General features: G+C 41.1%; 1 protein-coding gene across 2 annotated transcripts in view; it reads right to left on the minus strand.

Moving 5' to 3' along the window:
• The window catches only part of GRB2 (growth factor receptor bound protein 2), a 78,058-nt gene that overhangs the window by 3,268 nt on the left and 57,276 nt on the right, over positions 1-17,514 (minus strand). For both annotated transcript variants that reach the window (XM_054047179.1, XM_054047178.1), the window contains exons 3-5: positions 12,341-12,438; positions 5,472-5,594; positions 2,039-2,207 (exon numbers count right to left, since the gene is read on the minus strand). In XM_054047179.1, coding sequence (XP_053903154.1) covers positions 2,039-2,207; positions 5,472-5,594; positions 12,341-12,438 — 390 coding nt within the window. The remainder of the gene's footprint in view (positions 1-2,038; positions 2,208-5,471; positions 5,595-12,340; positions 12,439-17,514) is intronic.

The raw sequence follows: 17,514 nt of genomic DNA on the forward strand, positions 1-17,514 counted from the left end.
ACCTTTAAATCTGCTATTGTGTGTCCAGGGAGGTTGAAGTATTCTCCTACAGGTTTTTGTATATTGCCATTCCTAATATCTGATGTGTCCATTTATCCTTTTACGTAGGGACTGTCCAGTTTGGCTGATGTACATAGCAGAGGGGCATTGCAGGCATATGATGGCATATATTACATTGGTGGACGTGCAGGTGAATGAACTGGTGATGGTGTGGCTGAACTGGTTAGGTCCTGTGATGGTGTCGCTGGTGTAGATATGTGGGCAGAGTTGACATTGAGGTTTGTTGCATGGATTGGTTCCTGAGTTAGAGTTACTATGGTGCGGTGTGTAGTTACTGGTGAGAACATGCTGTGGGCAAGGACTGACCTGCCACCCAAGGCCTGTGAAAATGAGGGATTGTTGTCCAGGATGGGTTGTAGATCACTGATACATTGGAGAGGTTTTAGCTGGGGACTGTATGTGATGGCCAGTGGAGTTCTGTTGGTTTCTTTCTTGGGCTTGTCTTGCAGTAGGCTTCTGGGTACATGTCTGGCTCTGTTGATCTGTTTCCTTATTTCCTCTTGCGGGTATCGTAGTTCTGAGAATGCTTGGTGAAGATTTTGTTGGTGTTGGTCTCTACATCCGATGAAGTGGGTGTTCACCCACGAAAGCTCATGCTCCAATACGTCTGTTAGTCTATAAGGTGCCACAGGCCTCTTTGCTGCTTTATCCAACCTGTTTTCTGCAAATCTGTATACTGTGTTTATGAAAAATAAAGCTTCATTTTAAAAATGAGCTTATGGTGTTAGGAGGTACTTTTATTTTCATGTTTTCTGTATTTTTCAGCTATGTGTTTTTTGATATGGTTAATTTAATACTGGTCCAATAGCCTTGAGGTCCTGTTTACCTATAGACTAGGTAGAGCATGGACAGAGCAGCATAAGGGTATATCTGCACTAGGGCTGGAAGGTGTAAATGCCAGCTTGAGGAGACATACCCACACTAGCTCTGATTGGGCCAGCATGCTAAAAATAGATGTGTACCCACGGTAGGACAAGCTGCGAGAGGGGCTAGCTGCCCCAAGTCCATACCTCTGGACTCAGACAGGATCATACCTGGGGCAGCAAGCCCCTCCTGCTGCTTGTGCCACTGCAGCTTTATTTCCATTTTTAGAACGCTAGGTAATCAGAGCTAGTGTGAGTATATCGCCTTGAGCTGGAATTCATGACTTCACGCTCTATTTTAGACATACCCTAAGTTTCCCCCTCAGCCTTTCCAGCATGTCTCAAGCCTGGACTGGAGGGGCCACATCGAATGGTCAGATGATCTTCCTGCAGAGCCCAACAGACACCAATTGCCAACTGTGATGGTATTTTGGTGTGCCTGGGAGCTGAACTAAAACCAGTAACCATTAGACCATAACTTTAGTCACTACCAGTTTGGACTAGATTCAAACCAGCAACCTAGAGGAGAGAAGTTCCATATGCCAATATCCTTAACCATTCTCTACAGTGTGCCTCTGAAGAGGAATGTGCATTAAGATATTGATGGTATGCAGTGTATTGCTGAGGGCACTGCTGGCTAAAAACGAATTCAAACAAATCAAAATCCCATGAAAGTAGCAGGGGGAAGGGAATGTAACATATGATTAAGACCATGTCTACTGGTGGGAACGAACAGATGGACTCACTATGGTGCTTTATGTATTGAAGGATAGGCATAATCCCAAATCATTCTTAAAGATGTGAACTGGGTGATTAAAAAGTCATAGGGACATCCTTTGCCAGAATAGAAGGGGATTTACAAGTTTTTTATAGTGGTACAAAGCCCATCCAAAAGAAGGCACATGGGCTGCATTTATTTTTCAATACAATTAGTCTGCAGAATCCATGGCTCAGAATTGTAGAATCAGAATCAGAGAGAGAAAGTTAAAGGGTTAACTTCTCTCTCCCCATATCTTCCTACTTAAAATTCAAGCAATCCTTCAGACCCTGGGCTGCTGTCAGAGAGCTCTCCATTTTGGTTATAGTGGCAATGCTCCTCTCTCCCACCATCTTACCTGTGGCACCTGCTCAATGTCCCGAAGGAATATCTGCTGGTTCCTGGAGACAGAAGTGGATCTGTGATAATCTACCAGCTCGTTCAGAGAATTGAACTTCACCACCCAGAGGAAATACTTGCCAGCCCCATCTCGGAGCACCTTGAAGTGCTGCACATCATTTCCAAACCTGGGATGTGGGAGAGGGAGAGAAGACAGATTGTATGTATCAGTCATACAGAGTCTCTCTTCCTAGAAGGACATGAATGGAAACTGATTAAATCTAGGAAGACAATTCCAAGCATAAATAGCATAAAGTTTCCTTTCTTAATCACTGTGAATCTAGGTCTCAAATGATTCTGGAGATACACTAACCCACTGCCATCTGTGCAGGCTAAGGATTGGTGGAAAGCAGCTTTTGCACTTCCTCGGACCCTGCACAGGGAAGAAGGGATCAGAGATGATCAGTGTCTGGGGTGTTTTGAAAGTATAAATACTATAAAAAACAAAGCTTGTGACGACAGCATTCATGAAAGAGGGAATTAAAATACTGGCTGGAGAGGCAAACAGAGTGGCAGGTGGAATGCAGACTCCTTCCATATAGCTATACCAGGCACTCAGTCCTGACCTATAGCAATGGCTGTTATCCCACCTGAACAAAGACAGTCGACTTAGAAAGTGTATGGGGCTGGAAGAATGTCATCTTGAAACCAGAGTCAATCCACTCACAATATGAGCCAAATTGAACCCACGTTTATAGAAATAAAGTGCCACCTCATCCTTTCCAGAACATCCCCTACGCATATTACAGGCAGGAGTGAAAGAGCTGAACATTAAGACAGCAGAAGATTTAGGTTTTACTGCTAGGGACAGGAATGAAAAACTGCTTCTTTCAAAATGATTCCAGATAAATAGCTGATAATGGTCTCTTTATCAGCACAGCTAAGACTGTAGAAGGTATTACCATTTTATGCACTGACAGAGAAGGGTGAAAAAGAAGCTACAGAAGACAGGACCTGTTAAAGGAATACTATGGCGTTACTAGATACTCCATATTTAAGGTTGCAACAAGGTTTTGCTTTAAAGCCAAATTTTCAAATCTCTCTAAAATCCATCAAGATGTGTGGTGTAAATTTGGTCAAGAGGTTCCTAAGATACCGCTCCCCACCAACGATGGCATTTCATGTGCATGCACATTATATATTTACGTGCATCATACATATGTACACCATAGTCACCTGTAGTCCTGGGGAGATCCCGTGGGATGTTTGGGTTGTAGAGGCCATGGGTCCATGTTGTGCATGGTGTAACATCCTTTTTTATCAGTAGTGATTAGGCATTTTGTCAAAGTAAAGAGATGACTTGAGAACTGCCATGCATGCAGGCTTTTTCTGGTGCTGGCTGTTTCTGAAGCACCTGAGTTGAACTCCCCAAGACTCAAAGAATGTCTAACATTGTCTACTAAGGCTTGATATCCCAGCCATGAGAGAGTAAACCCATTCTGTTGATAGAGATGTGAATGAGCCAGGCTGGCTGGAGGTTCTCACAGGTTTAAAAACAAAAGAAACGTACTTATAAAATACTTTGTTAAGAGGGAGTTAAGGTAGCTGCTGCACAACAGCACCTTCTGTTTCCCATCCCTTCTGGGTGATCGACTTCAAAATCCCAAACTCAAACTTCAGAACAAAGTGCTCAATTAAAATCTCCCCACACAAAGCCTGTTAGTACAACAAGAAAAAACAAAACAACCCAAACACTTGTATAGACTTACACAGCAGCATCCTTAACTCAACTTTAACTACATCTTTTGGTATGCAACTAGACAGAAGTTTTGATATTTAATAAAAGCCTCTGTCTCTTGCTTCCAATACATTTTCTTCTGAAGGAAGGGGAGATCAAAACAGGCTACCAGTAGAGAGGTACATGTAGACAGAATTATAACATTTTCCCTTTATAGCTCCAAGAAATTAAAAATGCAAGCAGCAGTTCTCATTTGGTGTTTACAGTCTTTCAATACCTGGAGATGTACAGTCTACTGTTGCTATGACCAAATGTCAAATCTGCAGCAAGTATTTCATGGCTAATGCTTCAAGTCTCCCTTTCTCAGTCAGTTTCTTTCCACTTCAGATCCTGCAGATAAGGTTTTAGTAAGCCCTTTCAGAAGAGCTAATCAGCAGAAAAATCCCAAAACTGAGAAATATATCAGTAGGTGAGCTATCACTGAGCTACTAGGCAGGCAGAGATTATCTGTGGTTTCCCAGTATTTAGACTCAATTTGTTAGTTTTGTAAAGAATAAGCTTCCAGGAATAAAGGTTCCATTTACATCTTGTTTCTGGTCATTCATATATCCTTTTGTGTATTCCAGCGTATCTGATTATTGTGCCAAAGGCAGAATATAAATGCACTGCTAAAACAAGCCAGCATGATGGAAGAATTCTATGCTGCCATATATGAGGTCCAGAATTTAATCACAGAAGGAAAGAGCTGAAAACACTGATGAGGTACTGTGCTTGATGGGCATGGAAAACTCTGTATTCTGTAGCAACCTCAGCTGGATAATCAAAATATGATGCTTAGGTTCCAGGGATATCTTGCTCAGCTCTGCCAGGCAAAGGGTGTGCGACTGTAAGTGGAGGGGAAGAAGGGCGTCAACTGCTAAAGGACAAGAGTTTGTTCATTTAAGTACATATCCCATATTGTTAAAGCTTGTAACATTTCCATTCTATTTCACAGCAGCCTCTTGGGGATCTCACAGCTTGTGAGGGAATATGCGAGACTGACACAGGAGCTACTGTTAAAGTGATTTAAATAAGCATCTCTAGATGCTACTGTAATAAAAATATTAAGTAATAATAGCTCATTGCAACCCAGCTACATTTCCAAAATAAAATCGTGAGGTCTGTGCCAACATGGAATCTACTGACAAGAGATGGGAAGCACACTCCATTTTTACAACTCCACATCTCTATGCTGGAGAACAAGGATATTCCCAAAATATGTGCCTCCCACAGAGTTATGAAAAACTGCATATTTGAAAGTGTCTCTCAACCAGCCAGATAGCGAGAGCAGAAGGTGGAAAGAATTAGAGCCTCAGAATAGTAAATGAGAAGAGCAGGAAGAGGGAAAAACAGTACATGATCATCATCATTCTTCAGAATCCATTGAGTCATGGTGTCCCATTCCCCTGCTCTCACCACTGATCCATTACATCGTTTCACACAGAACAGGACAATATCTTGTTACCATCAGCTCAGCAATGTGACTCTTAGTAGGATAGAGCACCCATATTTATGGTTACAAAAGATAGCACAGGTGCACGTCACTGGAAGAGAGAATTGCTACTACACATGTGGGAAATAGTGTCAGAGGTGAAAAATAGGAATAATCATTTGTACTTTTATCACACAAGGGGTGTCCTAATTAGCCCACTGGATGCTACAGAGCAATACTCACTTGACTGAGAGAGAGAAGTCCCCAGGAGCACTCTCACTCTCCCTGATGAGAAAGGCACCATCGTGTCTCTGTTTGCCTAACATCTCCTCAGCCTTTGCTCGGGGGATTTTCCCAAAAAACCATCTGTGGAAGAAGAAAGATGAGAATTAAAGTCAGTCCCCTCCCCATGGAAAAATCAGGATTGGAAATGTACATAGCTGTGAAGTATCAGAGGGGTAGCCGTGTTAGTCTGAATCTGTAAAAAGCAACAGAGGGTCCTGTGGCACCTTTAAGACTAACAGAAGTATTGGGAGCATAAGCTTTCGTGGGTAAGAACCTCACTTCTTCAGATGCAAGATGACTTGCATCTGAAGAAGTGAGGTTCTTACCCACAAAAGCTTATGCTCCCAATGGCTGTGAAGTGATTTCAAAAGAATGGTAATGAATTGAGCTGCACCCTGATACTACTCTACAGAACCTTTACCGGCACAAGTACCATGCCCCCTCATCTTGAGAGCAACGGCCACCATGGTTCCACCAGGAGGGGCTTTGTACTAACCTTTTTCTACTATACTGGGATGACTCGGTATGTCTGTAAATGAAATCACTGAAATTGTAGAATTTACAATAAGAGCAGAAAGAGAAACTACAGTAGGAAAATGTATAGCACGGTGCCCCACCTGGATGATGTTGAATCTGTCCAGTTGCTTGGATAAATCTAAAGGCTACAGAATGGTTCTGGAGAGTATTTTGGTAACCAGGTCCCATAGCTTTAACAAACACCAAACAAAAACAATAGACTAAACAGCTCCCCTTTTTGGGCCAGCCAAATGCTAACAGAAATCTTCCTCTACAACTCCAGGTGTAGAGGCCCGTGTTTCTGAAGCAGAAGATACAAAGTTCTACTTCTCCATGTTGCACATACACAGTTTAACCAATGACTACCAAGAAATCTGCATGTATGTGGCCCATCATTACGGAACTTTGTTCATGTACAGCTGGATTTGTTTCACTATTGGCAACTGAAGATGGTCAATGGAAAGTAATTATACACGCTCTTTTATTACTTGAGTTTGCTAAGAAAAAATGCAGTGCCTCTGTACTGACTTGCAAAGCAGACACTTTGGAAGACAGATGTGATGGTTCTTGGGGTTCCAAGGACAGGTGAGTCACCTTGTCACTCCCTGCCACCAGTGAGGAGGAGTCTTGCTTGTGCTTAGGTTGCTATCAGCTCAAACACCACCACCCTGTCAGCCCCTCAAGCACACTCTTCTGGGCAATGCCAGCCCTTCCTTTGCCTTGCAGGTTAACAGAAGATGTACCCCAGACCCCAAGTCCCTTTGAAGCGTTTCCTTGTGATATCCACCGACGTTGGCTACTCACAGAACTAGCAGGCTTCCTGTTTCCAAAGGAACAGTATATACATCAGTTTAAGATTCAGCTCAAGACCAGCACTTAGCTTAAAACCACCGCACTGAGATATATTTATGTGAAAACAAAAATAAGTTTATCATCCAAGCCTAGAGACTCAGGAGACACTGAATAAGAATATTGGAAACAAATGGTTACACATAAAACAAAATTGTAACATGCTCTCTAGAGACAAAACTTCCAGGTTACCCTACTGTCAAAAAGAATTTCTCTCACCCAAACTCTTTAGAAGTGTTTTCAACCAAGGCTATCTGAGATCCTGTTTTCATGAATGGCAACGCACTGCCCAATCTCTTTCTATGTGCAGGATGAGGTGTCTTCTTCATTTCTGACATATACCCACCCTCCCAAGTTCATTTCTGTACTCAAAGAGGATAACCACCCATGGCTTGCTTTTCCTGTGTGCTGCTTCCCTGTTGACTTCACTAACATCTCACATTGTATATCAACAGGCATCCACTGCATTGGTTTACAATGCTTAATTTACATTCCAGAGATACATTTCTTACCTCCTGTCTGAAGGAAGGCCTGTTTTTCACCTCTGCCTTGATACAGACTTTAAAACATATTTTCAGTATCTATATCCTGAGAATCTGTACATACATTTCACAACGCTATTAATGATCAATGTGAGTCCAGCTGTCATTAAGACTTCACATGACATTCTTTGGTGAACCAGAACATACCCACCAGAATCAGTGTATTCCTGTAACTCCCTTGCCAGTTGGCATTAAGGGGGTCTTGGGTCACAATAGATTATACTGGATTAAGCAAAGAAATTTTATGATTTTTAACAGGAAGGAACAACTGTCACTTTAGTAGCACTTAAGGGAAAGCAACAAGATTTCTTCCGCTATTAAATACATTGAAACGTAGACTTCACCCACAGGTTTCTTCAAAGGCTACACTTCACATTATAGCTGTGAATCATTGAATCAGGAGCTTTTCATGCCTTAATAGGGGCTCCGCACCACTACTGCACAAATGGAAAATGCATTTTGTGCCAAAGAACAATTTCCAGTCTGCTCTGGATCAGGTGATTATGAATAATTCATACAGAACTGCAGTGAGCAAAGTGACTGCATTCAGTCCGTAGCTGGCTGTTCCTGTGCCAGGGTGAAATTAAATCACAGGCCTAGTCTGTTAGGTGCTGCCCACAGCTCATCGATCACAGGTTTCTAATCCGGACTCCAGTCCAAGAATAGCAAAAACAAACTGGGTTTGGGATGTTGGGCACGTGCTGTGTTGGGAAAACCAGAGCTATCTTCAGTTAGAGACAGAATGGCTAAAATGCTGAGTGATAGTTCTCTCAAACTGGGTCAAGAGACACTCACTGCCACAATCCATGAGCATAAGGGCATTCCTGTTGGGGGCCCATTTCATGGCTAAACAGCAAGGGCTCCATTCCAAAGAACTTCCTTTCCATTACCATACCGAGGGCTCCTTTTGCAGGGAGGACACAGAGATCTGTAAGACTGGCCTTTATTTAGTGGATTTTTTTTTTGGTGAAATTCTCAGAGATGGAACAATAGTTTCTGCTCTCCAGGATCAGGCATGATCTAGAGGAAGAGAGACTTCACCACACCATGAGCAGATTCTTCTATAACTGGCAGCCCCAGCTCCTCTCACCATCTGCCTATGGTGTCTGTCTGATACAATGCACAGTATATCAATGACATCATTGATGTAAAGGACACCTGATATGTTTACAGGGATATTTTTGCTATAGGCAGCGTGTCTGAAAATTGTTTCCACCACTGAAACCTTGTGAAGAAAATATTAACTTCGCTTCAAGTAGTTCCACTTATGGAGAGTTTTCAGATTGGAGGAAACATTCTTTATTACAAATCCCAGACATCACTCATCAACTACATGTATATTACTTTATTGTAAGTTGTGTGTGTCTGTGTGTTTTACAGCTTTTTTCCAAACAGAAAGGACAGGCTAATTCCCACCCCCACCCTGTATCCAATAGCAAAGGAGCTACCAGAACTGAATACTTCCTTGTTTTTGCAATAACCTCATTGAAATCAGCACTTCATTGCCACAGAGCCAGCAGAGGGAGCTCCTATCACCATCACATCAGTGTATTATATTTTTTTCAGAATCAATTGTGAGAAACCGTTATCTGGGACTCCTTCAGAACTCACTGTGTCAAGATATTGATAGGGGGGTTCTGTTTCCCACATTTTTGCTTTTTGGTCATAGTAAAGATGAAGAAGCATTACATTTTACTTTATCCTAATACTGCATTTTGCAAGTTTTAGATTAAGAATTTGAGGATTCTTTCCATAGTTTCTGCTTATGATTTTCGCTATTGTTTGATTGCTTTGTTCTGTCTAATTCTCAATTACTCAGGTATGATTGACATTTTATCACCACGTTAAAGTTGACCTGCAAAAGGTAAAAAATGTTTTTGTGCATTTTTTTTTTGCTCCTCTGGTGTATAAAGGAAACTGGAAAGATTTTCCCAGGGAGAGGTTTTTTTTTTTGTTTTTTGCTGGTTTGAATCAGAAATATCAAGATTAGTTTTCCTTGGTTTTGCTGGCTCATTAGAGATTTCAAATGTACATTAAGAAATATCTCCGATTATTGAAGAGGAACAATTTTGAATCCTCAGCACAGACATTTTCTAATAATTTCCCAGGCATTTGAGTTAAATGGGGGTTGGGGGGGGGGATTTATTAAAAATCCTCTTTGCAATGGCTCAGCTTTGTCTCTTGTGAGGTCATAATTCTACTAGCTCCCTAGTCATCATAGAGTTCTCAGAATAGAGAAGACCTGAATTTTGAATCCAAAAACAAATCAGAAAAACACAAACTTTTCAGGCATTCTTCACGTTCAAAAAATAAAAGAGGAAATTTGTGTTTAAGGAAACATATCAGACTCCTCAGGAGCACACATCCAAGGCAACATATATTTTCTGGCTTTATGAATATTGCACACAAATCTTTTCCATAGGTTGGGTCAAAAATTAGCAAAATCCTCAGAATACCCAAACATTTTGAACCAAAGAAAGCAGCCACACTATTCCAATGATTTCCACTATTTCCTTCTGAATGGTTAGATCTGTTAATTACAAAGCTAGTTGGAGACAAATGTTATGTTGGGTGAAGTTGTCCTGCAAAAACAAAACCAGAATTTACTGCTGATATTGCAAGGCTGGAGGTGGATGCACTGATAGGTAAAATACCAAGTTCACCAGGCATACAGACTAGTTTCTTGGTTGTGCAAGCAGCAATTTGGCAGTTCTTCTGGCCTCACTCATTGCAATCATTTAGCTTGGCTGTGTTTCCTCCACACAGAAAAGTCACAATGTTTGTGAAGAGATATTCTGCGAACAACCCAGTATGCATGCACAAGCACTTAAGACGTACAGGCCAAAAGTCTAACACAAACCACACCATGAAAGCAACCCGAAAAAAGCAAGCCTTGCCAATGAAATGCAGAGCTGAGCTTAGCAGGAAGTCTCCCTCCCAGAGCTTCCGGCTACTCTTCACTGAATATCTCACCTCTCTCTATTGTATTAATTGGTGTAAATTACAGATTAACTCTTTGTTTTAAAAGGGTTTCTGAATTTTGCAACTGGAGGACTAATTCTTTTCTTTCAGGCTTCATTTGTTAATAATTGTGAAGCAAATTGGAAGTTTTGCACCATGTGATCTGGGGAAAACACCACATTACATTTGAAGGCTAGCTATTGGACTTACGATTTAAAGCCCACCCCCTATGACAGGTCTTAAATTGAAAATTATTCCAAGTTCTATAGATAGCTCCTTAGTTTCCAACCTCTCTTGACTGAAGTAGTCTCCATACTGCTCACTCACAACATTGCCTTTGAGATGCTGGTCCTACAAAAGAACCTAGCACTTTCAAGTCCCTGTTCAGTTGCCTGCAACTTGCTGTTTATATGAACTGCTAATTAGGGGTGCTGGAACAATTTTTATAGTAGGGGTGATGAGAGCCATTGAACCAAACTATAAATCCTGTATATAAAGGAAACCACTTCAAGCCATGGTGGCGGCAGCACCTCCAGCACCCCTAATTCCAGCACCTATGCTGCTAATCTATTTACACTTGCAGCCCTGTACCACAGTTAAGTCTGCACCACACTAGGGAAATTATGGGAAAGTTTTCCAGGATCGCGAATACTTGTTTGCTTATGCATGGAGCTAATGATGGGAGCCCATGGGGCACTGGCTTCTGTCAGCAATTTAAATATTCATCTAAACTTGCTCAGAAGAAATATAATTGACAGTGCTTAAAATCACTAGCAGGCCAGCTACTTCAGGGCTCCCAACACTACTGACACCAGCAGAGCTGAACAAGCATTAACAGTGGAAAATTTCTACAAAATTCCCCCGGTGTAGGCGAGGCTTTAAACGGTTTTAGAGACCCTTCACAGGTCTTGACTGACCTCTTGCCATGTTTCCTACCTAGATGAATCTACCACTAATGCTATGTTCCTCGCCACATTCTTAGCGCACTGCCTGGAAGAATCTTCATCCTTCTGTTTGGAAGGCAGGCCTCACAGAAATAATTCCTGTTCAATATTTAATAGCAATTTCTTCTTTATTATTTAAATACTGAAGCCAACTATTGACAAAAGTAGCACCAACAGTATTTGTGAACTGCCGCGTTACAGTTACTGATAGAAACCCCGGTGACAGCTTTTGTTCGACTGCCCAGAAGATTCTTTACTCTTCAGAGTTGCACTGCACAGAGCTACCGCTTTCTTGTCAAACACTTCAACTAGCTAGAATTTCAGTATAACCCGAGAACGAGATGCGATGCAAAAGTGTCTGAAAAGAAATGATCAAGAGGCCAGCCAGAGTCATGGAACAGTACTGTTCCCATGTTCTTGTTCTTCAGTATTTGAGGAAGGACATGGGTTGAGAGGCTACTTCACTTCAATTTTCACTCTTACTCTGTTAAAATCTATGTTGCAAAGTATCAAACACATATAGGGCAGAATTAAGGTCAAACACATGGCATTTCTGATTTTTGCAGTGCTTAACCATACAACTTTGACAGTCTCTTAATATAGGGTTGTTTTTTAAATAGTCTCCTATTTTTACCAAAAAATATAGAACAATACATAAGGAGCTACGCAAAGACTCTGAAGCTCTTCTGGCTGCCAGATTTGACAAAATTGTGAAATTTCCAGGCAATTTATTTAGTTGGATTCCACCAGGACACCCTTTCCCCTTGCTCCTCAAGAAGTGTACAGGAGAAAGTTCCACTACTGCAAACTGTAGAAGCTGTGCAATTAAGATTCATCACAATAGGGCTGTTCTGGGTGCAGCAGCCAGTAGTAACCCCTTTATAAGTCCATAGGACTGTCCCAGTGACTAAGGTCCTACACTCATTACAATGTGCTCAGCAGCCCTCCCTATTACTTCAAGGGCAAATGAAAACAAGGCAGAGTGAGGGAAGGGGATCAGTGATGCTCCACTTACGGATGTGGTTTCATTTCTATGTAGTTCTTGGGAATGAAGCCATCCTTCCCATTGAGTTCTGCCTTGTACCAGTTCTGATCGCATTCTTCATTCAAAACCTGCAGGAAACAAAAACAATGAAACCATTTACCATATTTCAGTATATAGCAGAACAGACAGAATTGTGCTTAGGAAGCCAGGGTGGCCTTATGATGCACATTTCTTGAAATGCGTATCTGCTATTCTGCTCCACTGCACCCCATGCACTTTGAAAGCTATGACAGGCAGGGTGAAGGGAAAAAAGTCACTTGAAATCATTTGAAACTTCAATGTTGAAGTTGGGTGGTTTAGTAGGAAAGTCATAGGGTATGGCTACAATACAGCTTAAGTAGACACAAGTTCTGTCGCTCAGGGGTGTGAATTAACCACCTCTCTGAGACATAACTTATGCTGATTTAAGCGCCAAAGTGGACAGTGCTATGTCAGCGGGAGAGCTCTTCTCACTGACATAGCTGCCATTGCTCGTTGGGCGTGGATTAACTCAACGGGAGAACTCTCTCTCGTCATCTTAGAGCAGCTACACTAGACAGCTTGCAGAAGCTCAGCAGCTGCACCGCTGTATGCTCTCTAGTGTAGCCAGAGCCATAGTCTGTAGGTTCCATATTTACTCTCAGCAACTTATAAGTTCAGTTTATAAATCCAGAGAGTATTTGGTTAATTGCCACCACTGCAAATTCAACCTGAGAAACAAGCTGTATTCTTCCTTTTACCACTGATAATTATTCATTCAGAATTTACTTGGCAATTCTGATGATAATCTCTCTCTCCTGTGGTTGTACTGGAGCCACAGGGTTTTAAGCAGTGCTTATATTGTAGCACTGTTGGGAGCCCAAGTATAAACAAGACTGGCAGCTTCAGGTGTTTTTACCATTAAATAAACCCAGATGAACAGGGAGCAGCAGTGGTGAATTTTTTTGGTAAAGTTCGCTAGTGCAGACAAGACGTACATCCATAAAGTGAGTCAATGGAACTCTGGCACATTACAAGCAGATGTAGGAATATGAAGGTACCCATTTTTAATATGCACTTTTCTGACTATGACGACACTTTAAAATGAGTACAAGATCAGAAAGTCATAAGGGATGAAGCTGTATTAATGAAGGACAGTAGAGAGCACGAGGGGTATCTTTATTTTTGTTGTAAAGGTGTGCTTTTTGGCCAACCTCCCACAAGCTTATTTATTCCCTCCCAAGTCACCACTCTAGAGATATTTTCTCCTGGATGAGTAACTAACAAAAAGCTGTCAATCTAGAAGATTAAAAATTCAGAGATGGCTTTGGTCCTTTATAACAAAAGCACCTAGGGACCAGCAGGCTGCCTTGGTAGATGAAGATGAGGAAAGGCAAAAGAAGGAACAGGACCATGCTACTATTAGACTCTAAATGTGTGAAAAATAAGGTCTATTCCTGCACCCACAAAGCAGTTACACAGTTCACAAGAAAAAAACTAGTACTTGTGGCACCTTAGAGACTAACAAATTTACTTAAAGCATAAGCTTTCGTGGGCTGGGTTTTAGTCCAAGAAATCTTATGCTTAAATAAATTTGTTAGTCTCTAAGGTGCCACTAGTACTCCTTGAAGTACTCCTCGTTCTTTTTGCTGATACAGACTAACATGGCTACCACTCTGAAACAGGTTTCAGAGTAGCAGCCGTGTTAGTCTGTATCCGCAAAAAGAACAGGAGTACTTGTGGCACCTTAGAGACTAACAAATTTATTAGAGCATAAGCTTTCGTGGACTACAGCCCACTTCTTCGGATGCATACAGAAGAAGTGGGCTGTAGTCCACGAAAGCTTATGCTCTAATAAATTTGTTAGTCTCTAAGGTGCCACAAGTACTCCTGTTCACTCTGAAACAGTTCACAAGTTACATCTGTGTTGATTTACAGCCATCTCTATAATGGAGAAATCCTCTCAGGAAAAACCTGTTTTCACTAGCAATTATTTCCACTTCTGAAGTTTTGGCCATCTAATCACTTTTTTTTTTTTTTTTTTTTTTGGAGGGGTGGGAGGAAAAGGGGGAAGCAGTATTACACAAAGTAAAGCTATTAGCACGTGCCTCAGCAAGGCCCTTGTAGCGGATGACTGTGTGGCTTTTAATATCAGAACCTACGCCACTCCAATAGCTAGATCTGGATAAGAAGGAAACCCCACTCTGGATTGAACTGGGCCCTAGTAAAGTAGACAACAGTAAAATCTGAATAACTATGACTGATTTTAGCAAATGAATAACAGTTCTCTAATAATAATGGATGATCATCTAAGGGCCATTTCTTCCTTAATGCCAACACTACAACCCAGACCAAACTACTCCTTAGATAGGCATCGAGCAGCCATGGAGCATCTGTCCTCTCCAAGAGTATCACAGAAAGCGTTGTACCTTCTATGACGCAGACTCAAGAAAAATAAAAAAATATAATGAAAGTGCATTCAGACAATTTAATTTTAAAGGATCTTTCTTTTGACTACCTTTTGTGCAGCTACTCCTTTGTTTTGCAAGTATTGTGCTTTAGTGTTTGTTAGGCTCCAGTTGCTATATATCTTGGCAGTCATCAGCAGGCTGACTTGCAGCATGTTTGCATTTGATTATATTGGTGTATTTGATAGCGTTCTGCACATGCTGAATGCCATGAGTGAATATTTACTTTTTGGGAATGTGCCGTTTCTTTTTTTACCATAGAATCTATCACACAAATCAAACCTTTGAGACGCTCCTGCATTAAGATCCCTTTACGCTGGATTTTTATTGTGTGTAGCTGAGGGAACATAACTGACTCCTCTTCCCTCCTCTAGAATAAAAGTGAAGACTTATAGGTGGATCATAGCTCAGTATTAAGAAATACTTCCAAAACTGTAAGGATGCATTAAAAAATTTGCAATTCTAATACTCAAACATACATGATTTGAATGAGCTTGATCTTGGCTCTAGAGATATGCTTAGATATGGAGATCCAAACTCTATATGCCTGTGGGTACTCATTAACATTTGGCCCAGAGCCAAATGCCAGGATGGAGGCATTGCTAAGGGATGCATTAGTGATAGCAATCAAAGGAAACTGGGCTTTGACTTCAAAAGGATGGGAGACCTGTCGATCCTTAGTCTATGCAGTGATATGACTCCAAAGGCCATGAGATGCAATGAAAAACGCAAAGCAGGAGTTAAATAAAGGAATATTTTAAAAATGATTTAGTAGATGGCAGTGGAGCTGTCAAAGAGAGCCAGAAGCCACATAATTAGTCCAACGGATAACAGCTCTTTTAGCTAAGCCCAATTTATCCCACAATTCTGCAGCCATGGAATCTACCCCTTACTACAGAAGCATGCTGCAAAATTTCAGCTTTTATCTAAAAAAATCCCCACACTTTTAATATTTATGGATGTGAATACAACAATAAAAATGTAAACTAAAAGAGTGTTGTCTCTCCTGAGACCGCAGACAGCCTGAAACAACAGCTCTGAGGAGTAGGAACAGGCCCAATCTCAATGGGGTGAACTTTGAAACCAAATGGTAACAATTAAAGCGTCAGTTACCTATTTTGCTGCTGAAAATTTCAGGAGAAAAATCTGACAAATCCCATATCTACTTATCCCATAATCCCAAGCATTATTTTTATATCCCATTTATTTAAAAAAACTTCATTTTTTAAATTTCACTGAAGCTGCCACAAAATTTTCAGACTATTTCACCAGAATGCTGTAAAGTACAGTAACAGTGCTTCCCAACTTCAACCAATTGTACAAGCTAGTAATCTGAAGGGCATACAGAAAGAGCTAAATCCTCCAAATGAAAGTATTAAACAAAATTTTGTAAGCTTTGCTGCTCTAGATGAAGATGGTTTGGGGAGCTTGCAGAAATGTGGAAGCCCAAACCCTGTAATCCTCACTGAAATGCATTGAGAATTCCTGCTCTCTGTATGGGTTAAACATGAATTTGAGTTTCTTTTGCAGCCAAATCCTAAATCTGCTATTGATGTAGTCAAATGAGAAATTAAAAACCATGTTCCTTTTACATTGGAGCATTTGTGCGTAAGAGGAAGGAAGAGGAGGGATATTTTTAGCCATTACATTTGAATACAAAATACTGCCATGTGATAGTCTGAGTCCGTAGTCAGCCCTGTGTTACAGTAATAGTGGCTCAACTACTACCTGTCACTTTCCTAGTTCCATAATAGATCACTTATCAGCAAAAGCCCATCTGTACCCATGGAAACAGAGAAGAGGCATTGCTGAATGGCTGCTCAGCAAGGTAGCATTGACGAAGCTTTTGCTACAACAGCTTGAAGAAAATATTCAAGATATTCCCAGTCCTACACCCTGTGAATATTTCCAATAATTTAAGAAATTGCAGAAAGGAACCTGTGATGCTTTGTACCCCAAAGCAACACGCTGGCACCCCCATATTCACCACTGTTATATAATCACAACAAATCTTATACAAAATAGGTCACGTGAGGGGTCAAGGGAAAAGTTATGGTTTACTGAATACTATTATCCTATTTGTATGCATGTATCATTTTTGTATTTGACATTATGAATACTGACTATATACCCGCATTTCAAATGGGTTTGCTCCTGTGGTAACTATACATCCAGTCTAGCCAGCACATTGTGAATGGACTATTCAAGTTGATGGCCCATCAATGAACACAATGGGCTATGGAAGAAGCTTATCCCCACCTGATGGACTTTCTTATGGATGTTCTAGCCAGAATATGGGTAATGGCACCTGGTATGACTCATGGAAGCATGAATGGGCATGTGACTAGCTCATCTGACACTGGATTCCATCTTGTGCCTGTACTTGTCCACTAACTGTGCTGGGGGCTTTGTTTGGGACAAGAAGCTATAAAAGGGGGAAGTGACATCACTTGGCCTCATTCCCCCCACAACTCAACACCTGGAAACACCTCAGGAACAAAGACTGGACTGGCCAGGTGGTCCCAGGTGGGAAAGGAGGAATTCCAGCCTGTATATGGAAGATTGGTGGACTGTTTGTACCATCAGGGTGAGACACTGCTTGATTCAAATCCTGTCTAATTTATAGAACTTGGATTGCAATTTTGTTTTATTTCTTAGGTAATCTACTTTGAGCTGTACACTTACTGTTAATAATCACTTAAAATCTATCTTTTGGTA

The sequence above is a fragment of the Malaclemys terrapin genome, chromosome 13 (assembly GCF_027887155.1).
Source record: "Malaclemys terrapin pileata isolate rMalTer1 chromosome 13, rMalTer1.hap1, whole genome shotgun sequence".
NCBI classification, from domain to species: Eukaryota; Metazoa; Chordata; order Testudines; family Emydidae; genus Malaclemys; species Malaclemys terrapin.